At 38.3% G+C, this 27,076-nt stretch overlaps 1 protein-coding gene across 9 annotated transcripts in view; it reads left to right on the forward strand.

The window, feature by feature from the left end:
• CUL1 (cullin 1) overlaps positions 1–27,076 on the forward strand; it is a 92,995-nt gene that overhangs the window by 40,739 nt on the left and 25,180 nt on the right. For all 9 annotated transcript variants that reach the window (XM_072777589.1, XM_072777587.1, XM_072777585.1 and 6 more), the window contains 7 exons: positions 12,214–12,388; positions 14,436–14,603; positions 18,144–18,194; positions 18,388–18,478; positions 19,423–19,586; positions 23,086–23,248; positions 24,488–24,618. In XM_072777589.1, the coding sequence (XP_072633690.1) occupies positions 12,214–12,388; positions 14,436–14,603; positions 18,144–18,194; positions 18,388–18,478; positions 19,423–19,586; positions 23,086–23,248; positions 24,488–24,618 (943 nt within the window). The remainder of the gene's footprint in view (positions 1–12,213; positions 12,389–14,435; positions 14,604–18,143; positions 18,195–18,387; positions 18,479–19,422; positions 19,587–23,085; positions 23,249–24,487; positions 24,619–27,076) is intronic.

The raw sequence follows: 27,076 nt of genomic DNA on the forward strand, positions 1-27,076 counted from the left end.
AGCTCTCCTACAGGAGCTCTGGGCACACGGGGGATATTCCAGGTAGTGGCCTTTCTACCTCCTTGGCCTGCCTGCTGCAAAATTCTCTTAGCTTTGTAGAAACTTAAAATCTCACAGAAAAGCAGATTGGGCCAAAAGAATAACAAATTCTTTGCACAGTAGATTGATGATGATCCATGTCTACTTTGAAGTAACCACCTAGTCCGATTGTATTTGGACATTTTCATCTTTTTTTTTTTTAAGTTTTATTTATTAACGTATGCAAGTATGCGAGATGAACGAGGGTGGGGGGAGGAGCAGAGAGAGGAGGAGAAGCAGACTCTGGGCTGAGCAGGGAGCCCCACATGGGGCTCGATCCCAGGACCCTGAGATTTTTTTTTTAAGATTTTATTTATTTATTTATTCATGAGAGACACACACACACACACACACACACACAGAGAGAGAGAGAGGCGCAGAGATACAGGGAGAGGGAGAAGCAGGCTCCATGCAGGAGCCCAATGTGGGACTCCATCCCGGGACACCAGGATCAAGCCCTGGGCTGAAGGCGGCACTAAACCGCTGAGCCATCTGGGCTGCCCGATGATAAATTTTCAAATGTTCTTTTGTGCTTTTTAAGATTTTCAGTATAGAACGTGCATATTAAAGTAGTTTATTTGGGACACCTGGGTGGCTCAGCAGTTGAGTCTGCCTTTGGCTCAGACTATGATCCTGAGGTCCTAGGATTGAGTTCTACATCGGATTCCCTGCAGGGAGCCTGCTTCTTTCTCCCTCTGCCTGTGTCTCTGCCTCTCTGTATCTCTCATGAATGAATAAATAAAAATTTAAAAAATAGTTTATTATTTTTTATTATGCAAATGGAGTCCTAGTTATACCTGCCCATAAAAGTCTACCTGTCACTGCTGACCTTATACTATTAAAATAGTTTCTAGGGTTGACAAATCATATTTATCTTTGAGAGAGAACCCACAAATTATATTGCATAGTTGCCTCTAAAAGCAACTTTTTGTTTTTATTACTATAAACATGATATGTTCAGGTTTTCTCATTCTAAATTTGAAGATATATCGTTATTTTGAGAGAGAGAGCACAAGCAGGGGGATGGGCAGAGAGAGCATCTTCAAGCCGACTCCCCACTGAGCATGACCCTGAGCTACTCAGGCACCCCTCCTTTTAAATTTGATTCATCTTACACCTATTTAGAACACTGAGCATTTTCAAATTTTATAGTCACAATTTCAGTTGCAAGCAGAGTTTGCTTTTGAAATATGCTGTGGATGTAAAGTTGCTTCACATGGGCTATCCCTTTTTAGAACCATACCTAACAATAGCTGAGTGAGAATTTGATTCTTTTACAACTTTACAGACCAACTGTACCAAATGGTAGGTGGTCTTGGGGCTCTTGCATATTTGTACGGGTGATACATTTGTTGACATGTGATGTCAATTCCTATAGGAATATAGGAAGTATTTTTAATGTTTTAAATGCAACTTCTAGTGTAGTCTTTCCAAATGATTTTTAATGATTTTAATTTTAACTGTTTAAATTCCACTCTTAAGTTTCAGTTGGGTAAGAAGTGGTGGTGGAAAATCGTTCTGTTTCGTTTTGCTTCTTGAATTGAATTAACTTCTATTTTAGAAAATGAAAATCATGTGAGTTTGGTGGTAACTAAAATTCGTGGAGAGGTTCCCCAGAGGTGTGTGAGTTGAAGGCGTGGTGCTGGAGGTGACAGTCATTGGAGTCCCCCATGTCTCCCCGAAGCACTGGCATCATTCCTTGGTCTTACAGGTGGATGTGTGCGGACCACTCCTGCAGTGGGAGACAAGCCATTCCTTTATAGTCCCTGCAGCAGGGAAGGTGCTCTGGAAACATCTGCAGGAATGTGTGCACGTGTGTGGCTTTGCCTTAGACCCCTCTGCATCAGATGTGACCCCTTTCAGTGACTTGTCCCTACCAGTCATGCAGAGGGATGGCCTGGCAAATGATTGAACACTTCTGTGGTGACAGAGGAGTTGTACGGCCTGTTGTAGAGGCACAACCAGGCGTGGCTCTTCAATACAAACTGTCATACTACCTACCACTTACTGGCCTGCTGGCGCCGAGAGACCCCATGTCTGCTCATTCCTCATATATTTTCTGCCTTTGGCTGTGTTACCGAAGAATCTCCAGTGAACTTTTTTAAAGAGACTCTCAAAAGTTTTAAAAGTCAAATATACGGGTTTATTAGATTCTGGCTGCCTTACATAAAAACAACTAACCCATTGACTCCTGAATGGAGCTTCTATTTCATTACCTTTTAGATTTTTAGTTTATTTTTACCTCTTGATGGTTTCCTCTTATTCCCATATTTAGCTTATCCTCATAATCTATTTTAGTTGTTTTTGGTTTAAAAGTAATCTTAGATGTGACCCATTTTCTTCTAAATATTCGTCATATTTATTTTGTTTTTATACTCTTCATCTAAAGTAAATGATGCATTAACACGTAGTTGTTCATGTGTTGGAATGGCACGTGGTCAGTGTGGTCTCTGGAAGCGGAGTAACAGAAGGACCCCCACTTCATGCAGAGGGAAAGAAAGCATCTGGAAGCGTGAGGGCTGTGGTTTTCCCAGAAAAAGGCCACACCTAGTAATTCAGGAGTGCATCCATTTCAGAATTATTTCAATATGGATTATTTTCCCTTCCAGATGCTACACTGGAAATACTCCAACAGTGTCTTTCTTCACATCTGACTCCGGGGTGACTCAGGGAAGGACTAGTTTCCCTGGATAGATGACTTCTCTCAAACAGCTTCTGATACACATGAAGAACCTGCTTTTTCCTTTTCTGATAACATTTCCCCCCATAGTACAGCTGATTCAAAGCTAAAAATTGTGAAAAGCTGAATATTGTGTGTTGTCAAAGAGTGTGTCCAAATGTGTGGGCTGTGTTCCTTGCCTTTCTGCTGACTCAGCCTGGATTCAAAGCACAATTGGTGCCATTTTTTATAAGAGGTGGTTCACTGCTCCCTAAAAAATCTACACCTAGGGATGCCTGGGTGGCTCAGTTGGTTAAGTGCCCAACTCTTGGCTTCGGTCAGGTCCTGATCCCAGGGTCGTGAGATCTAACCTAGCGTTGGGGTCCATGCTCAGCCAGGAGTGTGCTTGAGGATTCTCTCTCTTCTTCCTCTGCCCCTCCCCTACCTTCCCTCTTAAAAAAAAAAAAAAGTATACACCTATTATTATCTTCTGTATAAGCTTTGTGTCTAAAGTTTCCTCTTCACAAAAAACAGTAAGTAAAAGTTGCCTAGGCCAGCAGTTTTCATGAGGAGTAGCCAGGCTTTAGGCTGGACTCTTCCGCAATTGCACACAGCCATTCACTTTGTGGATTGCAGCTCCTGGGAGGAAAAACCTACATGAACCCCAAAATAGATGTATTTGGGGACTTTTTAAAATGGAATTTTTGTTTTTCAGATCAATAATCATGTAAGATTTAGAAGTCCAAAAAGGCACATAATGAAAAGTATACCTCCTTTCCTTCCATCTTCCATTCAAGTCAGGGCCACACTAGTGGTCCTCGCAGCTGCTCTTTTGGGCACATCCCTCTGTGTGTTATCTGCGTGCATGTGCGCACGCACACACACACTTGTACAGAAAATGGTTGTTTATATTAACTTGAAAATCACCTTTAACACAAATACTCAATTGTAAATTAACATATAACTGTAAGGTTTTTGTTTTTTATGTGAATAGTAATTGATCCTTGCAGAGAACTTGCTCTGAACCATCCCTCTGAGGGAACAGAAATGATCTCCTGACCATACCCCCATTTTTAGCTCATAGCTAGCCACTTGTTGTTCTTTTGTCCCCGAAGATAAGCATCTTTGTTAGAGACAATAGAAAAAAAATTTTTTTTGCTTTTCCTTGATTACTTTGATAATATTTGTATTTTAGTCACAATTACAAATTGGTTGTTACCTGAATGCTTTTAGAAATGCTGCAGATAAATACACTGAAATAAAAATTACTTTTGACATATAGCCCTCCAAATGTGTAGTGTGGTTTTTTCTGTCACTTTGTTGACAAGTGATAGGTCACTTTGTTTAGGTAGATTTTAGGATCTGGCTTAGATATTATGATTTTGTATCTTATTTTATTTTCCTGTTCTGTCAGATGTTTATTCTAGCTTATGTCTCTTTTTTATTTTTATTTATTTTTATTTTTTTTATTTATTTTTTTTAAATGTTTATTTATTTATGATAGTCACACACAGAGAGAGAGAGAGAGAGGCAGAGACACAGGCAGAGGGAGAAGCAGGCTCCATGCACCAGGAGCCCGACATGGGATTCAATCCCAGGTCTCCAGGATCGCGCCCTGGGCCAAAGGCAGGCGCTAAACCACTGCACCACCCAGGGATCCCTGTGTGGTATCCAAGTCTTTTTATCATTGAGTTGTAGGAATTGTTTCTGTATTCAGGGCACCACTGTTTTGTCACATGGGTTTTGCTCATATTTCTCCCTATCTAAGCCTTGCTGTTCCTTTTCTTAATGGTGTCTTTGGATGAGAAGGTGTTTTTTATTTTGAGGAAACCTATTTTTTTTTCCTACAGTTACTGCCTTCTATGACCTATAAGAAGCCTTTCCCTAGGTCAGAAAGATAATATGTTTTTCTCATAAAGTTTTATGGTTTGGGCTTTTACATTTAAGTCTATAGTTCATCGAGTAAACTTTTGTATATGTGAGATAGGCTTGAGGTTAATTTTTCCACCATATGGCTTCCATTTTTATTTCAGCCTCATGTGTAGAAAAGACTTGTCCCCAATAGATTACTTTGGTGCCTTTGTTAAATCTGTGACAATATAAGTATGGTTCTATTTCTAGCATATTGTTTCATTGATCAATATACCCATCCTAAAGGAATAATATCTAAGTAATGTTTTGTGAAATATTTTTTGCATCTGTATTTATATGGGATGTTGCTATTTTCATTTTTTGTTTCTTGATTCCTGTCGCGTTATGAAAACTCTTGGAAGTCAGGTAGTATAAATCTTCCAACTTTGTCTCCCCCCACACACATACCAGTTATTGTAGGTCCTTTGCATTTCTCTGTACATTTTATATTTAGCTGTCAAATTCTACTCTAAAAACTGCCAGGATTAAAGATTGGGATTGCATTGAATTTTTTAATAATGATTTTATCAAGATACAACTCACATACCTTGTAATTCACCCATTTAAGTGGGTTTTCAGTGGTTTTTAATATATTCAGATGTGCTCAACTGTCACTAAGAAATTTTAGAACCATTTTCATGACCTAACAAACCCTGTACCCTTTAGTTACCATCCTCTTAATCTCTCTAATCTCTCTACCCCTAGTAATTTATCTTTTGTTTAAGCCAGCCAGTCTATATTTTGTTAGAGCATCCTGAGCAGACTAATCCCTGTGGTCTTCTGTGACTGGCATCTTCCGTTTACCATAATGTTTTCAAGCTTCATCCATGTCGTAGCATATATCAATATTTCATTCATGTTTGTGGCTATGTAATATTACACTGAATGGATGTACATTTTGTTCATCAATTAATGACCATTTGGGTTGTTTCTGCCTCTTTGCTGTTATAAATAGTGCTGCTCTAAACATCTGTGAACAAGTGTTTATATGGACATATATTTTCATACTCTTGGGTAGATACCCAGAAGCAGCATTTCTGGATCAGATGGTAGCTCTAAGTTAACTGTTTTGCATAACTTTTCCAAAGTGGCCCGTACCATTTACTTGCCCTCAAGCTGTGTGTGGGTTCCAGGTTCTCTATATCCTGACCGACACTTGGTATCTTTTTGATTCCAGCCATCCTAATGGATATGAATTACTCATTGTGGTTTTGATATGTTTTCCTAATGACTAATGATGTATCTATTGGCAGTTTTTATACCTTGCTTAGAGAAATGTCAGTTAAGGGCAGCCCAGGTGGCTCAGCGGTTTAGCACTGCCTGCAGCCCGGGGTGTGATCCTGGAGAACGAGGATCGAGTCCCGCGTCAGGCTCCCTGCATGGAGCCTGCTTCTCCCTCTGCCTGTGTCTCTGCCCCACCCCCCCGAATGAATGAATGAATGAATGAATGAATGTCAATTAAGATCTTTTGCCCTGGGGCGCCTAGGTGACAGGGTTGAGCGTCCAACTCTTGATTTTGGCTCAGATCATGATCTCAGGGTCCCGGGGTCGAGCCCCACGTCGGGTTCCATGCTCAGTGTGGAATCTGCTTGTCCCTCTCCCTCTGACCCCCCACCCTGCTCTCTCTCATCTTTAAAAAGAAAGATCCTTTGCCTGTTTTGTAATTGGGTTGTCTTTTTTATTGAATTGTAAGGGTTTTTTATACTAAACACAAATACTTTATCAGATACATGGTCTACAGATATTTTCTCCCATTCTGTAGATTGACTTTTCATTTTTTTGATTGTTTGATGCAAAAGTTTTAAATGTTGATGAAGTCCAATTCATTGACTCCCCCCCCCCCTTTGGTTGCTTCTCCTTTTGTTGTTATGTCTAAGGATCCCTTGCTAATCCCAAGGTCATGATTTAGTCTTATGTCGTCTTCTACATGGTTTATAATTTTAGCGTACATGTTTAGGTCTTTGATCCATTTTGAGTTTCTATAGTATAAGGTGGAAAATTCATTCATTTGCATGTGCCTGTCTTAGTTGTCCCAGCGCCAGTTGTTGAAAGTCCCTTTTCCCCCATTGAAAGGCCTTGGCCCCTTGGTAGAAAATCCTTGTCCACAGGCACATGGGTTTATTTCTGGATTCTCAGTTCTGTTCCACTGATCTGTATGTCTGTCCTTTGCCAGTGCCTCTCTGTCTTGATGACTGTGGTTTGTAGAAAGTTTTGGAATCTTGAAGTATGAGTACTCCAGCTTTGTTTTTTCAAGGTTGTTTTGGGTTTCCTTGCAATTTCATATGAATTTTAGAACCAGCTTGTCACTTCTACAAAGAAACCAACTGGGATGCCGATGGGGATTGCATTGGATATGTATATCAATTTGTGGACCATTGCCAGAATGTCCTCCTACCTTTTCTAGTGTAAGTATATAAAGGCATAAATTTCTCGAAAGAATTTTTACCTTTGTTCCACAAATTTTGATAGGTTTTATTTTCATTATTATTTAGTTCAAAATATTTTATAATTTTCCTTGTTATTGCTTTTTTGACTCTTAAATCATATAGAAATGTTGGGGATCCCTGGGTGGCACAGTGGTTTGGCTCCTGCCTTTGGCCCAGGGCGTGATCCTGGAGACCCAGGATCGAATCCCACGTCAGGCTCCCGGTGCATGGAGCCTGCTTCTCCCTCTGCCTATGTCTCTGCCTCTCTCTCTCTCTCCCTGTGTGACTATCATAAATAAATAAAAATTAAAAAAAAAAAGAAAAAGAAAGAAACCAAGGAAAAAAAAAAAAAGAAAGAAACCAAGGGGGAGAAACAGAAAATTCTCTAGGTGTGAAATAAAATGTTTAAAGTAAACAGCAAATTTGACATTGATTCTTTCAGAATCAATTAACTAGAAAGTTTGAACAAAGATAAAGTGATAGAACAGAACTGAAGACCTGAATTGAGGTATGGAAGGTGACATGAAAATGTTTGACATACCTGTAGTGGAAAATAGAACAGAAATATTTGAAGAGATGGCAACCCGAGAATTTTCTGGAATTGGTGGAAGGCAAAAAGTATGCATGTCAAATTTCTAGGTAACCAAATGAAGTATATTAATCCAGAATGATGTAAGAACTACGACAGAATAACAAATCCATCAATCCAATAGAAAGAAAAAGAAAATACAAAACAAAATAAGGTGATAAAAATTAATCCAAATAGCAATGTATAAAACAGTATATTTATATTTTGGTTTTATGATAAAACCAAACTTATCCATCGGAAATTGTCCGACTCCATTTTAAAGAGTGCATTTTGCTGTGGTTTGCATCGACACACCAAGAAAGAGAGATATAAAGTTGCAGATATAAATTGCAGATTAAGAAATGGAACAAACGTATTGAGGTAAATTCTAACCATACATCTGATCCGGTGGATTTTCTGAGGCATGATTGTGAAGAGTGACCACGATTACCTCCTAGTAATAAAAAAACAAATAATCAGGAATATTATTCAAAGTTTATATACTTGTTAACAGGGCCTCAAAATATATGACGTATTTCAGAGACATATAAGAGAGAAACTGGCAAATCTATAATTAGGAAGATTTCCATTAAAAAATTCTCAGTAATTAATAAACAGACAAATGACCAAGATTTGAAAAACAGAATGCTCTAATGGGTTCCTGTTTTCAACAGTAAGAGAATGGATATTTTTTTAAGCACATGTAAAGAAAATCACATTCAGCTATATGTCTCATCACATATTTAAGAAACTAGCAAAGAAATAATATTCTCTGATTCATTCTAAAATGAAATTAAAGGGTTTTTTTAAAAAGTTAAAAAAAATCACTTTGGAAATCTAAAAAATCCTAAACAACTCTTAAGAGACCTAAAAAATGGAAAAGAGAAAAGACAACTGAACAATAAGGGAAACCCATGCATATCAGACCTAAGTGATGTACCCAGAGTGGTGTGAAGAAGAAAATCTGTTTTAAATGCTTACATTAAGAACAAAAATACCAAGCTAACAGATCAGGGCAGGGTTTTCTAGAGAATAATACAAAGAAGTACATTTTTAAAAAGAAGTAAAAACCCCCAAACTGATTCTTTGCACAATTAATCATAACATTTAAAATAAATATATCACAGAAAACAGGTTTTTTAAGAGTTCAGACAACTGGGCAAGTATACTTGAAAACTTCACTGAAATGGACGGCTTTCTAGAAATAGTAATACCTAGAGTGGGGAAAGGATAGACCATGTCATATGTGGTTTGTGAACCATTGCATAGCCGTGCAGGGAAATATGAAATTATAATTGTTCTTCATACACAATTTTACTTTAGTTAGATTAGAAATCTCAGTGTGAAATCAGTTGTGAAAGACAATGCACTAGTGCCTTGACAGAGAAGAGGATTTCCTAAGTAAGAATTAAAATGTAAACTGTAAAAGAAAATTTGAATAAACTTGATGACAAATTAAGAATTTCTCTTTATATGGTGCTTTTCATAAAAAAAAGTTAGGCTACAAACTACAAGAAGATAATAACTGGACTATATAATTGATACAGCAGGGATTTTCATAGTAAACTGCCAAGTCAAAGTGGCAACTCAGTATTTGTCGGTCTGTAATACTTATTTTTTAATATTTATTTGAGAGAGACCAAGCATGAGCAGGGGGAGGGGGCAGAGGGAGAGGGACAAGCATACTCCCTGCTGAGCATGGAGCCCAACTTAATACCCTATCCCAGGACACTGGGATCATGACCTGAGCCAATAGCAGACACTTAACCAACTGAATCACCCAGGCGCCCCAATATACTTGTTTTTAAAGATGTTTTTCAGGCAAAATTCACATACTGCAAAGTACACAGATCTTAAATAGATTGTTTGAATTTTTTGAAAGATCTATACACCCAGGTAAACCATATCCTACTCAAGATACATAGAGTTCCCTGGAGCCCCTGATGGTCCATTTTCACCCTCTAAGGAGGAAGAAATCACTCCTGATTTCTATCAGTAGATTAGTTTAGCCTAATCTCATGTGAATGGAACCATACATAGCTGGCTTTTTCCCTTTAACAAGTTTTTTTGTTTGTTTGTTTTTTTGTTAAAGATTTTATTTATTTATTCATGAGAGACACACAGAGAGAGTCAGAGACACAGGCAGAGGGAGAAGCAGGCTCCATGTAGGGAGCCTGATGCGGGACTTGATCCCGGGACTCCAGGATCCCGCCCTGGGCCAAAGGCAGCGCTAAACCTCTGAGCCACCCAGGGATCCCCCCTTCAACAGGTTTTTAAAACTGATTTGTAACAGTTCATTTTTTAAACTGCTGAGTGGGATTCTATTCCAGGCATGTATCTAAAAATGTTACCCTTTGCACAGGAAAAACTGCAGAGTGGTTCTATCATGTTCTACTCTCATCAGTGTCCAAGCAAACTGTTTTTGAAAAGAATGTGAAAGATAGGACAGAGAATGTACAGGAAAGGAAATAAAAACAATAAACTCCTAGGCTACTCCATCTCCCTGTAATCAGAGAAATGCTGATGACAACCGAGACGAGGGACGCCGGAGGGCTCAGTGGTTGAGCGCCTGCCTTCTGCTCAGGGCGTGATCTAGGATTCCCAGGTTCGAGTCCCACGTCAGGCTCCTTGCTTGGAGCCTGCTTCTCCCTCTGCCCATGTCTCTGCCTCTCTCTGTGTGTGTCTCCCATGAATAAATAAAAAAAAATCTTTATTAAAAAAAAAGAAAGAAAACCGCGATGAGCCATGGTTTGGATGTGTGGGAGAGACTATAGGCAATGAAATGTGTGCACCTCTGGTGACACCTAAGGACTTGTAGAGCACATCTGGCAAGGTGTAGTCAAGTGCATGGTGGCCCTCCTGTCACCTGGCAACTCTGTGCTATGAGAAACTTAAACATATATGTGAGGGAACTTGATAGTACTGTTCTTTGCAGTTTTGTCAGTGCCCAAACTTGTAGCCCACCACGTGATCATTAATAGGGCCCATCAACAGGAAGAGGGATAGCTGCCTGTAGATCTGTACCATAGCTAACGTTTGAGTACAGATGGGATAGTAATACCATGTACAGTTTCGCAGTAAGCTATGAAGACATTCACAGGAGTGCTGTGCACCAAATCACGGGGCTCTTTGCCCCTAGAGGAAGTGGAAGGAGGACTGGCATGAGGGAGGAGGAGGAGGCACACGTTGCAAAATCTGCCCGACTTAATTTCCTAAAAGGTTGAGGTGGAATGTAAGTGGAATGAGACAAGTATGGGAATATGAGATTTGTCCAAACTGGATCATGAATTTATGAGAGTTCGTCGTGTGTTATAATCTGCCATTCTCAGTGCATCTGAAACATTTAATAAAATGATTCACTGTTTTTAAGGAATCCTTCTCTGATTACTGCTGAGGTTGAAGTTTGTTCATTTTTTTGTTGTTTTTGTTTTGTTTTCAGATTTTTGGCCATTTGTATGTATTTCTTTCAGCTTTGGTATTTTCTGTTGGTATATTCTGCCCATGTTCCCGTGGAGGTTAACTTTTTCACATTGTTTTTGATTATTTTAATTGATTAAAGGTAGTAACTCATTAAGGATACCTTTCCCTAAAATGTTTTCACAATTTCAGATTAAGTGTTTTGATGACTTTGCTGAGAAAAGCCTTCTCCAGTCTGAGATCAGGAAAATGTTTGTGTGTATTTTCTTTGTTTTATTGTTTTGGTTTGTATATTTTAATTCTTAATCCATTTGTAACGTATTCTGGAGTATGGAGTTATTTTTTGAAGTTGCCTCAGTCTTTACCCACTAACTTGAAACAAATAGGCCAGAATATTTTGTCTTACTGGATTTTTCTTTCTCAGTCAGTGTTGTTGTCTTTCAATTAGTTTTAGCCCAGTAATACTTCATGCAGACGAACTAAAAGAGTATGAAAAGTTACAACAAAGTAGAGTGGTTTTCTGCCTTAGCCGGCCCATCTTCCCATGCTCGGCAGCCTCCCAGAGCTATTGTCGACTTAGGGGCCTCTTCTGTGACTCCAGCATCTCCGTCCCTCCTAATAGCACAGGAGCCTTGCTCTGTTGTGATTGATCAGTTTAAAATAAAATTTTAGTTATTTTGATATGTATCATGTATATTTCTAGAAATATAGCTAAGAATTAAAATAGACTATGGTTAGAGCTTTTTGGTTTTCTTGAAGGAGGTAATTGCTTCTGTCTCTTGTTTGGAACCTTTGTACCAATGGCCAGTTCTTTTCATGCCTTCTGATACACTCTCGGGACAATATCCCACAAGGTCAGTCGCATTACGTGATCTGAGAAGATAAGATCCCCGTGTTTCCTTGGCGACCTTCCTCAGAACCTTCCTCTGTTCTCAGCAGGCTGCTCCCTGGCCTGTGGACAAGCTTGTAAGTGGGGCTGGTTGACTTCAGCCTTATTGCCCTGTTGATTGGAAGTTTTTTTCCGCTGTAGTTTTTATAGATTTTTGTTGCTATATTGGAAATATTGGTATGAACATATTTTCTTTAAACATCTTTTGGTATTAATCAATGTTGATACTGATGATGCACGTTGATTTCCTTAACTTTTCTCCAAGTCACGTTTACAACTACTGCACGAGTGTTCACCAGTCAAACCAAGCCCGAGGGGCTGGTGTCCCTCCTTCCAAATCAAAAAAGGGACAGACGCCTGGGGGAGCTCAGTTTGTTGGCTTGGAATTATACAAACGACTTAAAGAATTTTTGAAGAATTACTTGACAAATCTTCTTAAGGTAAGAGGTTTTACATATATACTGACCATTTGTAATAGAGTGTAAAAAAGTAGTAGTGAAATGATGATTCTAACATGATTGAATTCTAAATTGCTCGCTGTTATGGGTTCATTGTTTCTGGCATTGATGTGTGCATTTTGCTATTGCTTAGTCTTTGACCTGTTGTCAAGATGAAACTTTCATAAGCCCTTTCCTGTTTTTTTAGTTTGTTAAATGAGAAGTTTTTGGTAGCTATACCAGAGTAGCACTTTCCTAACCATTTTCTATTTGGTCTTTAGAAATTGATGACTCTTAATTTCCAGCATTTAATTATGAATTCAGATGACCTATGTTGTGTTTCGAACCCAGTGTGTTGTTTTGTATACAGACGTATAATAAATGATCATAAGGTTTTCTAACCTTTGGAAATCACATTTTTCCAGTGTGACTTTGCTTTTTACACATGGTCACGTAGTATGTTTCAGAACTACGATGAAATCGTGCCCTTGGCTAGGATGGTTCTGGCAGTGATGTTTTTCATCTTCATCTTCTGCCTTCATCTCCATCCTCTGTAGCAAGGGCAGTGTGGTGCCTTCCATCCAGCCACAGGATGGACAAGTGGCTCCTTCATCTAGTGCTACCCATATCACATAGAGTGAGTGAAGACATCTCTACTTTCTACCTTGGGGAAATTTGTGCTGTGTATATCTTTTAAAGATTTTTTTATTTACACAGATCCTAGGCAAAAATTTCAGCAGGCTTCAAAATTGCTTTCTTAATATATTTTACGAGGTAATTGGAAACCTATTATCATTCTAACAGACCATAGTTGATTGACCACAAATTGTGGCTAAAATGTTCATGATCCCTAAACAGTGTTTGTAATGTTTTGCTGAAACCACAGTGTCCCTATTTTTATTCATAACATTTTGTAAAGTGAACACTGGAATTAATTATTCTTCAGCATTAAAATGAGGAACACTAGTAGTATATTGTACTGTATGAAAGTATTGGTAGCTGTGCTGTATCAGTGATCTTTTTTGCCTTTTTTTTTTTAAACTAAAAGGTCATGTACTATAATTCAGAGTGACTTAGCTTTACATTTAATAGTTCATTCCTTATGTAAATTTAAATGAACAAAAACATGATTGTCTGAAGATAATGATCAGGTTTTCATGTGGCTTGTTTGGGTCATTTGTGTACCACATATTTGTCAAGACTTCTTACTCTGGTGGGAGACGAGGCTGAGCCAAGGGGGTGGCATGCCCGGAGCCTCAGGTCCCAGCAGGACTGTGTCCCTCCTGCTTTTACCTTGGTGCTTTTCTGCTACAGTATATATGTATACTGTATCCATAGTAGTGAAACATGCAGTTTTTAAAGGGTACACTTTACTTTGTAGATGTCATTAAAACCTGAGAAAAAATGTCAAGTTGCTTCTTCACATAAAAAAATTGTGGTTTAAGTTGTGGAAATCTTGGTAAAAATAATTTTGGTAAATGCACAGATTTTCCCCTCGAGATCTTGTTAAAGAAGAAATATTGCACCATTATACTTTATTTTTTACAGAGACGTAACAGATTACCACAAAAACTATATATTTATCATTTTTTGGATAAATTTAATGAAGGAGGAAGATGCATTAAAAAATCGAATAGTATTGGCCCCATGGTCTAAATTGTTCATAGGACATTTTAATTTTTAACAGAAAATACCAAAAATAGGGATGATTTGGAGGTAAATTCCTTTGTTAATAAAAATGAATTACTCTCATTCTAACAGTTCAGAGTTCTGTAAAAATAAATAAATGAGAATTCCAGTTTCTTTGTATGAGCATATGTGCATATTTAATACCACTATGAAAAAGTTCCAGTTTGAAGAAGTTCTTATTAAAGTTCTCTCTGATCTGATTCTCACAAGCAGATGAGCATGTTTTTGTATACAAAATAAAAAGCTCATCTGAAACCAAACACAAAAATGTGTTTTAATGCAGATTTGTTTTAGTTAATTTTTATCTTTAACTCATCATGTGACAAATGAGTCCTTAAAGCTTGAGTTAACTTGTTTGTAGGATGGAGAAGATTTGATGGATGAGAGTGTACTGAAGTTCTACACTCAACAGTGGGAGGATTACCGATTTTCAAGCAAAGTGCTGAATGGAATTTGTGCCTACCTCAATAGACATTGGGTTCGCCGTGAATGTGACGAGGGACGAAAAGGAATCTATGAGATCTATTCTGTAAGATTCTTTTATTTTTTTTTTTAAACACCTTTCACATGTGTATTTTCTTAGTGATACCTACCTCACCCTGTCAGTAGGGGAATCTAGACCAATATTAAGCTATTTTCATAATAGTAATTAATTTCTTTTGCTTTAATTTATCAATAAATGACTCTTAAATATTTTGTGGCAGGAAAGGGGAAGGATGAATAAATTGGAATTCTAAAATACAGCCTCCACCCTTCTGCATGGACTGATAACAAGTCTCTTCTGCGATCATTTGACCAGCCATCCGGGTCAGCCTGGAACTGTCCCAGTTCTGGCGCTGGACAGCCCACATGCTGGCTCTGTGTCCGGCAGATCGGTCCCTAGCCTGAAACCCAGGTTTTACAGATCAGCCCTCGTGGTCTTTGTGGTTTGGGAAACTGCTCAAGGAGAGGACTATGCTGTGAGATGTTCTCCTGCCTTCTCACTTTACAAAATAATACGCTACGGACAGAGTAAAAAAACCAAGGGGTTCTTTTAGACCCCATGAAAATAGATTTTGAAAAGGCAAAATTTGAATGATTGAATATCATCTTCATTAATTTATTTCTTCAGTCAGGGAAGCTCTTCCTAGGCCCATTGGTTTCCAAAGTGTGGTCCCCCAACCTGCCCCATTATGGACACCTGAGCACCTGTTAGAAATGCAGATTACTGGGCCCCGGCCTTGACTTCCTAGAATCTGTGGAGGTGGGGCCCAGCAGTGTGTCACAGCAGGCCCTCTGGCTGATACTGCCACGCAGTCAGATGGGACCACTGATGTCGTAAAGTGGTGAAGGGTAGGACTCGACCACAGAATGGTCTGTCCGCTCAGAACAGGCCAGCAGATGCACAGTCTATACTCTTCTTGAACCAGTGGTATGAAAATGTCAAGTTCTGCATAATAGGGTTCTCTCCATATCCAAGATTGTTGGTATAATAGCAGTACTTTATTGCTTTACTATTGACAAATTTAATAAAAGAAAAACATAATGGATCACAGATGCAAGACAGACTCTTAACCATTTAAATAGTTCAATTTCTATACAAACTGTTGCTTCATAAAGGTACTCGGTTGTATAGTTTTAACAAAACTTCCTAGATTTAGTGTTTTGATTTGAGCCTTTTGTACTTGCCCTTTTCTTTTCCACTTAGAAATGCTTTCTTGAGACTGAAAGTTGTCAGTGTAGGAATTTGTGATTTGGGTTGATTTCCTCTTGGTGCCACTTTGACCTGAAATATCGCATGTGCCCTGCAATAACATCACAGACTCCTAAAAATCATTCTAATTTAACTTTTTGTGTGTTTTATTCAAGAATAAAGAAAATAGAAGTACAAGCATACCTCAAGATTTGACAGCTCTTATTTTTTTATTTGCTTTGAAACCCATACTTTCTATCTTCTTAAGTCCTGTAGTTACCATTTGGAAATAAGATAGGCAGCCATACTTTTTATTTTAGCAAAGACTAATTAATACCTCTCTCTAGAAACAGTTTCCTTTGTGTGCTGTTCCAGTGAAGCCGATGAATTCATTTACAGTTCAAGCTTCAGTTGACACAGTGAAACAGTTGGGCACAATGATCTCTCATTGTATTTTCTAAAAGTTCCAGAAGGTGGAGATGATTTGTCAGGAAATATAAAGCTTTTCTCTTTTCCTAATAATTCTTTTTTCCTTTTTAATTATAGAACATTATTGTTTTCCTTTTATGTCCACCAGAGGACATAAATTAATTTAATTGTTGATACATTAAAGTGATTGAGCAAAATTTTTTTCTGGATTCTGTTCCTCTGAACTTTATCTGGAGTACCTTTGGCCCTTCTTTCTTATCTTGCCAATTCTCTTCCTTTCTTCCCTCAAAGTGATAAATTATCCAGAGTCAAATTAGACCTGTCTAAGGCTGTCTTACTTTAGAAAAATGTTTGGAAAAAAGTTATTTTTAAAGGTGCAGTATATCTTTACTAGAAGTTCATGGCCATGGCATTGCATTTTCCCTCCTGCCTGACTCCTGCATTAAAGAAGTCTGTAGAGTTGAAAGAATAGCAACAGAGAATTTGCACAGGGAAAATTTATTTTCAAAACAAATGCCCCAGGGTTGCATTTTTCCTCAAAAATGAGGTTCTTCCTCATATTTAGCCTCCGAGCATCTTTTCAGATATCATAGTTTCTAATTTGGAAATCTTATTTTTATGCTAATATTACACGAGTATGTATTGTTCATACTTTATTAAAAATAGTTTTCTCTTAATATGATGGAATCTTGCCATTGGCAACAAAATGGGTGGATCTGAAGAGTATAATGCTAAGCAAATCAAGTACCATATGATCTCACTCATATGTGGAATTTAAGAAACAAACCAAAAACAAACAAACAAAAAAAGACAAACCGAAAAACAGACTTTTAACTATAGAGAATAAGCTGATAGTTACCAGAGGGGGAAGTAGGTGGGAGCAAGGGGAAAATAGGTGATGGGAATTAAGAAGTGCACCTACTGTGATGAACAGGGAGTAATGTGTAGAATTGCTGGACACTGGAAACTAATATAACACTGTTAACTATACTGGAATTAAAATTTTTTAAAATAATACATTTAAAAATAGTTTTTTATTAAATATTGCTTTCATGTTGTCTCTTTTTTGTGTCGTAGAAATATCACTCAGTGAAAGTTCATTACATAAATTATTACGTACAATCTTTTCTGAAATACAAGTCTTACATAAACCCAGCTTTATCTGTGGTTAAATTTGGGAAAAATAAGAGTGAATGCATTTATGTTTAAGTTCCTCAGCAATTTGTATTAGTAGTGAATTGTTATAAATTTGACTTATACTCTGAAAAATACCTTTCTTAACAAACAGCTTAAAAATAGTGAATGAATTACAACATTTCTCTTGTGGGGGACATTTTTATAGTGATTTTCTGTGGGAAGTTTTAAAAACTTTTAAAAATCCTTCAAAGAACCACCACCACCCCCACCACCCCACACACACACACAAAATACAAGTAAAATGAGAAATCTGAGTGATTCATGGAGAGTAAACTGCATCTATGCAGTGTCCATTTTGGTATATTTACAGTTGTATGCATCCATGCAACATAAATCACCACAATTATGATACAGAACTTGCTAATTTTTTATTGTCTATTACTTATTTTACTGAGTATTAGGAAACAATGATAAATGGAATTACCTTCATTAAGTGTGTTAGGTTAGAAATTAAATTTGGGCCAAAGAACAGTGTTAGAGGTTGAATCCACTGTTGTCCTATAAGCTGATATGTATTTTCTCCTAAAATCCAGATTTTCCTCTTTATCTTAATTATTGAAATGCAGGCTAATAAACATCTGTACTCTGATATTTCCTGAAGTTGTTAACTCAAGTCAGTGTCTCTCATTTCATCACAATGATAGATTTTTACCCCGTTATGATCTAGAAATACTGATCAGTGAGATTCAGTCTGATTCCTAGGACTTTAGTCTTAGAAAAACATAGTGAAAGTATAGACATTTTATGCTTCTCCTTTTTCTTTTCATCCAGCTTGCATTGGTGACTTGGAGAGATTGTCTGTTCAGGCCACTGAATAAACAGGTACCTGCTTGTGTGAGTGTGCATGTTGCCCTTTCAAAATCCCCAGGTTTGTTCCTTAGGCATTGTCTCCCCCTTCCTTTAGAATGTCCTGTGAGTATCTCTCGTCTTGCATTGTCAGTGGACTCGATCTCAGAGATGTGTAGTAATATGCACACTACAGTCTATGACCCACACGTCTCTTTTCTTTATCAAGGTAACGAATGCTGTTTTAAAACTGATTGAAAAGGAAAGAAACGGTGAAACCATCAATACAAGACTGATAAGTGGAGTTGTACAGTCTTATGGTAAATATTTTCCCTTTAATTTATTCAGTTTTTGTATCAAATGATAGTTGTAACAGTATCCCAGCAGATTCATTTACAGATATTTTAGATTTAAGAATATTGTTTGAATTTACACAGGTACTCAGAATTCTCTTTAAGTTAGTGTGATTCTGTTTGATTTTACCCCATCATAAAAATTGTTTGATCTTTGCACCTTAGGGCAATTTTGAAGATTTAGACATTTGAATAATTTTCTGGTCTACTGAATTACTGTATATAACACTATGATAGAGTGTCATTAATGGAGCAGAATGATAAACAGAAATCTTGCTATCGGTTTGAAAAATTGAGGTTGAGAAACCGATAAACGAAGTGTTTTAAAAACTTAGGAGGATCGTATTTTCTCTGAAAGTTTAAATTTAGCCCTCTTTAGGGAGCAGGTAAAATCAATGAAGGGGATTACAAGCTATAAACATCTAGGTATAAAGTCATGGGGTGTAAGGAGCAGCATAGAGAATGTAGGCAATATTGTACTAACTCTAAGGGACGGATAAGGACCTAACTGTGGGGACCATCTAGTAACGTACACAAATACCAGATCACTGTGATGTACCCCTGAAACCAGTAGGCTGTTGTATGTCAGTTATACTTCAATTAAAAAATAAATGTCATGTGTATTATTTTTAAGCTTTTAGAAATACAAAAGTTTTTTAAATAAGCTGCATGATAACTTTGAAGCATGCCTGGCCATGAGTCAGAATTACTTGCTTCTATGTCTTGGATCTTCTGTCTTTTTCTCTCATTGAAACCGTGTACTTTAGTACCAGTGAATAGCACATTTACCCTATGCCTTATCATTTTCCATTTAGCTTTTATAAATATAAACTGAATGCTACACCCAGGTATGTTGTGTAAAGTGTAACAAAAACTGGGGTAATTGAAATATAGTTCCTATTTATTTCTAGTGGAATTGGGGCTGAATGAAGACGATGCATTTGCCAAGGGCCCTACGCTGACAGTGTACAAAGAGTCCTTTGAATCTCAGTTTTTGGCTGACACGGAGAGATTCTATACCAGGGAGAGCACTGAATTCTTGCAGCAGAACCCAGTTACTGAGTATATGAAAAAGGTAAGCTTAAATATGGCACTTAGAGTAGACTAAGTTACAGTAGTTACTGCCGCTCCAGTGAGTGAGTCCTTTTCATGTAGGCAGCTTTCTTTGCAGGTCACTTCTCAGGCCTTGTTGTCCTGTCATGTCATAGCAGGTGCAGATGCTTCCACCCAGTGCACCAAGAAGCTTTTATAAACTCATCTGATAACCATGGCTCCGTATTCTCTGTGCTGCTCTGAGGGCAGAACTGTGACAGCCATGTGACTTTTGTGTTCTGAGCTGTCTCTCCTAGCGTGTGTGTGTTTCTGATGGGAGCCACAGTCCTGTGTCAATGAGAAAGTAAGTTTTTAAGAAACACCTATTACTGGATTTGCAAACTTTAAGCTCTTGTTTTTTCACTTCTGAAATATTCTCCAACAATCTCTAGTACAGCCTCACATTTATAGTAAAGCAGGTCCTTCTGAAACTACAGGATATAGGATTAATCATAAACTGTGTACCATCAATCTTTTTCTGTACTAGGTATGTTACGGCAAAGTTCTAGTGTAATTGTTTTCTTGTTCTCCTTGGGAATATGGGTGTCCTGGACTTACCACTGTGAGGAATGACCAAAGTTCAGAACCCGCAAACCCATTCTGTAAAGGGTCGGGTAGCAGATTTTGAGACTTGTGCTCACTCTACGTGGTCTCTGTTGCAACCGTTTAGCTCTGCCATTGTCATGAACAAAGCAGCCGTGGTGACATCTAAACACGTGAGTGTCGCTGTGTTCCAGTGAAATTTTACCTCCAGGCAGGATTTGGCCCGGAGTGTTTAGTTTGCTGACCCCTGACTGAGAGGTACACGATTTCCTGGGAGTCCAGCTAACGGTACCTGATCTCCGCTTTGCCCTTTATTCTCTCTTCACTGGGAGAGCACAGGGAGTGACCACAGAGCCCCCCAACTGAGTTGATCTGCTCACTTACTCAGCACGCAGAGTAAGTGAACAGATCAACTCAGTTGGAGCAACAGGGAACCTCTCTAAGCGCATAGCGCCCCACCCTGTTTATGTGTGCTGTTCTGGTTGCATCTCCCCATAGATCGTGATTAGAAGCTGGAAGCTGAAGGTCCTCGACAAACAAATTTCTGATTCCTCAAAACTAACAAAAATGGACCTCTTCAGAAGAATTACACTTGGAGGAGTAGTAGTTCTCTGTGTCTGTCAGTGGGTTCAGTTAGTTTTTCTGCATGCCAACCAAGAGTGGGGTCTCCTATCAGGGTACACATCGCAGGAGCAGCACAAGGAACTCTCAGAGTTCCCGTCATCTGCGTCAGCCACACTGGGGGAGGTAATCGTAGTCTGGTGTAAGGAAATGTGCTGGTGAGGCCAGAGCTCCATGAGCACCCCCAAAGCAGGGAAATCTGGTTTTTTGTTTGTTTTAAAGATTTTAGATTTTATTTATTTATTCATGAGAGAGAGAGAGGCAGAGACACAGGCAGAGGGAGAAGCAGGCTCCATGCAGGGAGCCCGTTGGGACTCAATCCCTGGACCCCAGGATCATGCCCAGGGCCAAAGGCAGGCTGCTAAACCACTGAGCCACCCAGGGATCCCTGGAAATCTGGTTTTTAAATCAGGCCTGGAACAGCCAAGACAGCTTGAAGAGCAAAGATGTCCAGTGGTCTGGATGTTTCCAAACCAATGTGACCCTGCTTCCTGCATCCTGATGCTCTTACAGGGATTCCTTTCTAGAGGGCTTAACGGTTGGTCCCAAATCCAGTTGGATCTTAACCAAACATAGCTTCTGTCACCTTCTGGAAATCCATAATACAGAGAATCTATAAGCATAAAACTGGAATCTAACCATGTGAACTGTTCTCTTGCATATAGCCTTGGGCTACAAGTCTAGCTCTAAATCCCTGCTCAACCATTTACTGGGAAGTTGACCTTAACCTTTCTGGTCCTCTGTTTCTTCATCTATAAAATGGGAGTAATAATTTTTATAAGTGTTTGGTAGTACACGCATACATCATTCAGAACCTCCAGTAGATGCCTGAGAATATGCAAAACCACAGGATAAAAGGTGGCACAATTTATTTAATAACTTGAGGATAAATTATGTTTAAATTAAAACATTGTCAGGAAATAGAATACAAAACTCATGAATAATATTGAGATAGAGCATGAACCTTTAAGATTCTACTTTTAGCTGCCATCGTGAGCTAGATGTGCAAATTCCTCCTCTGTGTTCCCTTTTCTGTGATGTTTAGGGATATTTTAGTGGAACCACTTGAGACTCTTTGGCTTCTCTGCAATAGGGATGGCTTTGATTAATGAACCCTAAACCACATTTGGGTTAACATATCCCACTGTCTTCGTGTGATTGAAACTAATGTGAGCTACAAAAGATTTATTGACTATTCTAGGTTACTGATGTCTCTCTTTCTCTCTTTCTCTCTCTCTCTCACACACACACACACACACACACACACTTTAAAAATAAAATATACAGGGCAGCATGGGTGGCTCAGCAGTTTAGTGCTGCCTTCAGCCCAGGGCGTGATCCTGGAGACCCGGCATCGAGTACCACGTCCGGCTCCCTGCATGGAGCCTGCTTCTCCCTCTGCCTGTGTCTGTGCCTCTCTCTCTCTCTCTCTCTCTCTCTGTGTCTATCATGAATGAATGAATGAATAAATAAATAAATAAATAAATAAATAAATAAATAAATAAATAAATAAATCTATCTATCTTTAAAAAAAATAAAATCATTTTGCAAAGTTTGGTACTTTTATAATACAAAATATAGCTTTTCTTTTTATTCAGATCACCTGAATAATTTGAGATTATCATTGAAATTTTGTCCTTGCTTCCATAGTTTAGTGGTTCCTTGGTGATACTTTACAAAATTTCTGGTGATGCTTTGTAAAATACATGGACTTTCATTTATTTTGCTGCCCTTCTTATGACATCTTTGTTTTCCTCTCTTCCTTGAAGGGAATTGTAAGAACTCGAGATTAATAAATCCACTAGTTACAGAGGCACATACCCAGATTGGCAAAAGAAGCCCATGTTTTTCTTTAAATTTTTTTTAAAAAGTATGATTACTGATAACTATTTCCATGTGGTCGTCATCTCAGGGAATATATTTGTGTGACCCTTGACTTCAGTAGCTTTCGGCCAGAAGTAGGGGTTCTAAATATGGTATCTGTGTATGAGAGATGATCCGTAGGTTTCTCAGATATTTCCCCCAAAAGGTGAAGTGCCATGTATCTGAAGGAAGAAAGGTAGCATAAACGCATTTGAATTGCTCATAGTGATGACCTTGGTAAGTCATTTCAAAGGAGCTGGAGGTAGAAATATACTATAGAGAAAATGAGCACATCATTGACCACTTAAATATGGTTGGTGTTCACCCAAAACCAAAGAACTCCTTCCCTTTTCTCTTAATTTATTAGAGCAGGTTTGTGAGTTTAATTTGCCATTTTTCACGTAACAATTTTTTAGAAACAAACCCAGACTGTTTGCTTGAATTAATTCCTGCAGGCAGAGGCCCGTCTGCTCGAGGAACAGAGAAGGGTCCAGGTCTACCTTCATGAAAGCACACAAGATGAACTAGCAAGGAAGTGTGAGCAAGTGCTCATTGAAAAACACTTGGAAATTTTCCACACAGAATTCCAGAACTTGTTGGATGCTGACAAAAATGAAGGTGAGCCTCTCAGACTTTCAGGACATGTGCATGTCTATTATGACCTACAGTTTTGACATTGTTTGAAATTCTAGACTCAGAGGTAACAATATCACCAACATCAATCACTTTCTGAAAGATTAACATGTGAGTGTGCATTTACCTTGTGTGTAGATTTCAGGCCTCTGTAGAGTGTTTTGGGTATAACTTTCGGGGGCAGGGAGAGCATCTTTGCAGTTCCACTGGGAATATAACTTGTTGCATACACTTCAGCATGAAATGATACTACCCCCGATTTTTTTCTTGAGGATTTTTATTTTGAAAATTCTTCAAGGGATCCCTGGATGGCGCAGCGGTTTGGCGCCTGCCTTTGGCCCACGGCGGATCCTGGGATCGAATCCCACATCGGGCTCCCGGTGCATGGAGCCTGCTTCTCCCTCTGCCTGTGTCTCTACCTCTCTCTCTCTCTCTCTCTCTCTCTCTGTGACTATCATAAATAAATAAAAAATTAAAAATTCTTCAAGATGTGAAGGCTAGTATTTTGTAAAAGTATTTCTTTTACCCTTCAGGTTTTACCAGGACATGTTAGGAACTCAGTAAAAGATTGAAGTTCAAAAGTTTTTTTCTTTGTCCTTCATAAACTAACCATGTGCCACACATGTAGTTAATTTGGGGACCCTTTTGTGACTCACTTGTTTGTAGAGTTGAGATGGATATTCATAAATGCTCCTTAAATGTATTCATTTTTTTAAAATAAATATTTGAGGGATGCCTGGGTGACTCTGGTTGAGAGTCTGCCTTCGGCTCAGGTCATGGTCCTGCGTCAGGTTCCCTACAGGGAGCCTGTTTCTCGCTCTGCCTGTGTTTCTGCCTCTCTCTGTGTCTTTCATAAATAAATAATCTTAAAATAAATATTTGAGTGCCTATTATGTATCTAACATAAATAATATCTCAAGCTTGAGAATTTTAGGTAGCATCAGAAACACTTTCTGATAAAACGATGTTTTTTCTCTGTTATTTTGGTGGTTTCTCATACTAAAGGGAAAAAATAAACTTTTACAATAGGACAACTTCATTGTTGTTTTCAGCTTAATATACAAAGGACAAAATATTTGGCTATAATTAAAACATTTTTGATTATTTAGATCTGAAAACACCGTTTTATTTCAAGGTATTTTTCATCACAGTATAAATACATACTTAGTACAATGGATATGTAAAGTTTATTCCGTGTATAATGGTGGCACCTTCTTCTTTCAGATTTGGGTCGCATGTATAATCTTGTATCTAGAATCCAGGATGGCCTAGGAGAATTGAAAAAACTTCTAGAGACACACATTCATAATCAGGGTCTTGCGGCAATTGAAAAATGTGGAGAAGCTGCTTTAAATGTAAGTACTGTGTAATTGGAAATCAGTCAGGCCTAACCATTTCCACACAGGAACTGCAGACATGTGTGCCTCCATTTATGAATCCAAGTGATAAGATTTTCACTAGAGCTCTCACAGGGAACCTTGTTTTGGCTTTTTAAAACAAGGTTCACAAACCTCTTGGTTTAGTAAATTCCTCCATGAACTTTTCTCTGATATCTTTCAGGCATTGCGGATGTCATTTCTTGATATTTTTTTCCCTTCATGTCTTCTCACAATTACATTCCTTACACTAGAAAAGAGAAGATTCATCCATAGAATGAATAGACTAAAGCCTCCTAGACACTTGGCTCCATCACCCACCGGCCACAGGCTGTACCTGTTGGGGACTTTGAGGACCCCTGCTGCTGCCACCCCCCACCCCACCCCCAGAAGGTCACAGGGCTCTTTGCCCTGGATCATCCCTGAAACGTGTAGTAGTCCTATGAACCCTACTACGCCAGGAGGCATATGGAATGTTCCTACTAGTGTAATTTCAGGTGATAATTTCTCATAGGGAGTACCTCGTGTTCCTAAAAGATGGGTAAGTTGTCCTTGGTTTTGTCCCTGTTGGCATTTTAATTTTAATAGTGTTTGGGAGAATAAGGAAAAGCTTCTAGAACACGGTTGGTTCTTACATCTAAATCAGAAAACATTTTAGTCTCTGATTTTATTGTGTTTAATGTTAGTTATTTTTGACAGTACTGTATTTTTTTTTTTTACAATACTGTCTTTAATACATCTTTTAAAATCTTCATTTCTCTGTTAACTTTGGAAGATTCCCTTTAATGGCTTGCTGCTTCCCTTTTGACACAACTGTGAATTATTAACCAGGTGGATATAAACCCCTCCTTCAGATTGATAAAATAATTAACTTTACACATTCAGATGGAAGAGATCTGGCTTAGTAGTGGCCATTGTGAAAGAGGTGTCCAGGTTTCAGTATAAGCTACTGTGTGAAGTCCCCAGTGCGGGGACACATGGTGGTGGAGGTGTGGAGCTGTTGTAACTGAGGCACGATTGAGTGTGGCCCCTTGACAGTCAGTCTGGGTTCAAATCCTTGCTCCACCTGTGTGACCCTCCTGCTAACTTGTTTTTCCATCTGTGTCAATTGGGTTTTTTTTTTTTTAATAGAATAATGGAGTTTTTATGAACAAGTAGTACATGTAAAGTGCTTATTAAATCTGGTGCATTAAGTGCTGAGTGCTCAGCAGTGATGGCAGTTTTAATTTTAAAAACTCATTTAAAAATCATCCTTACATCTGGATGGCTTTTTTTATTTCCAAACTAAATGTTCCTTTCCAAAGGGCCTGACATGCTCACGCTTGCACACACATGTCATTTAGGAAGGGCCAGTCTTGAGCAATAATGTAAGGTGTTTTCACACTAGTTAATTCAAAACCCAGTTTAGCCACATGAGCAGCAGAGCCAAGTAAATAACTTGTGTTCCTTGAAATGAGTGAAGTGGTGAGTCTGTTATTTCATCAGACATGGGTTGGAGTAGTAGCTACATGAAGCAGTTTGCTTTTTTAGGTGACCAGTTGTGTATGTTCTCTGTGCTAGGAGGCGTCCTTGTGTGTGTGTGGGGGGGGGGGGGGGGGCTCGTGGTCTAGATAAATGCACTCAGATTATTTTCATAGGATGATGGGGTGTTACTTCTAATGTCCATCTTTTCCAAACCAAAGTCAGGTCCTAAATGGAGAAGTAATCATGCTATAATTCTCAAGTACTATGGCTTTCTCTTTCTGTTTGATATGATCACCTGACTTGGTGAATTTAAATCTGACTTTGACTGGGTTGGTGAATCTTAAATCTGACATTTACTTTTTTCACGGGCAGTTAAACCAAGTTTAGTTTCTAAATAAAATTATTTTTTTATACCTGAAACCTTCATCTGTCAACAATAAGCAGCACAAATAGACCATATTTACCAGCAGTTCTTTTTTTACTGGTAATTAAATTTTTTATTATTCCTTTTTTTTTTTAATTCATAAGAGAGACAGAGACACAGGCAGAGGGAGAAGCAGTTTCCTCACAAGGAGCCCAATGTGAGACTCAGTTCCAGGACCCTGGGATCATGTCCTGAGCCAAAGACAGGCACTCAACCACTGAGCCACCCAGGTGCCCCGGAAATTAAACATTTAAATAATCCTTTAATTACTTAGATGTAAACCAGTGATTCCCATGAATTTAAAAACAGAAATAAGGCTCTCCCTCTTGAAGAATAATCTGTATAGCTTAATAAACTTGTATGGCATCTGCCTTAACTTTCAAAAGTCAGCTATTTTTTTAATACATAAAATAACATGTTATTATTGATCATAAAATAACATTATTTCCATATGAACTATTTTTATATTGAACTTGTGAAACTGGTTTTCTAAGCTGTTCTTGTGAAGAAAAATGTTTCTTTGGGAAAGCATATATTATACTTCCACTG

Source organism: Canis lupus, chromosome 15, assembly GCF_048164855.1.
Source record: "Canis lupus baileyi chromosome 15, mCanLup2.hap1, whole genome shotgun sequence".
Taxonomy (NCBI): domain Eukaryota; kingdom Metazoa; phylum Chordata; class Mammalia; order Carnivora; family Canidae; genus Canis; species Canis lupus.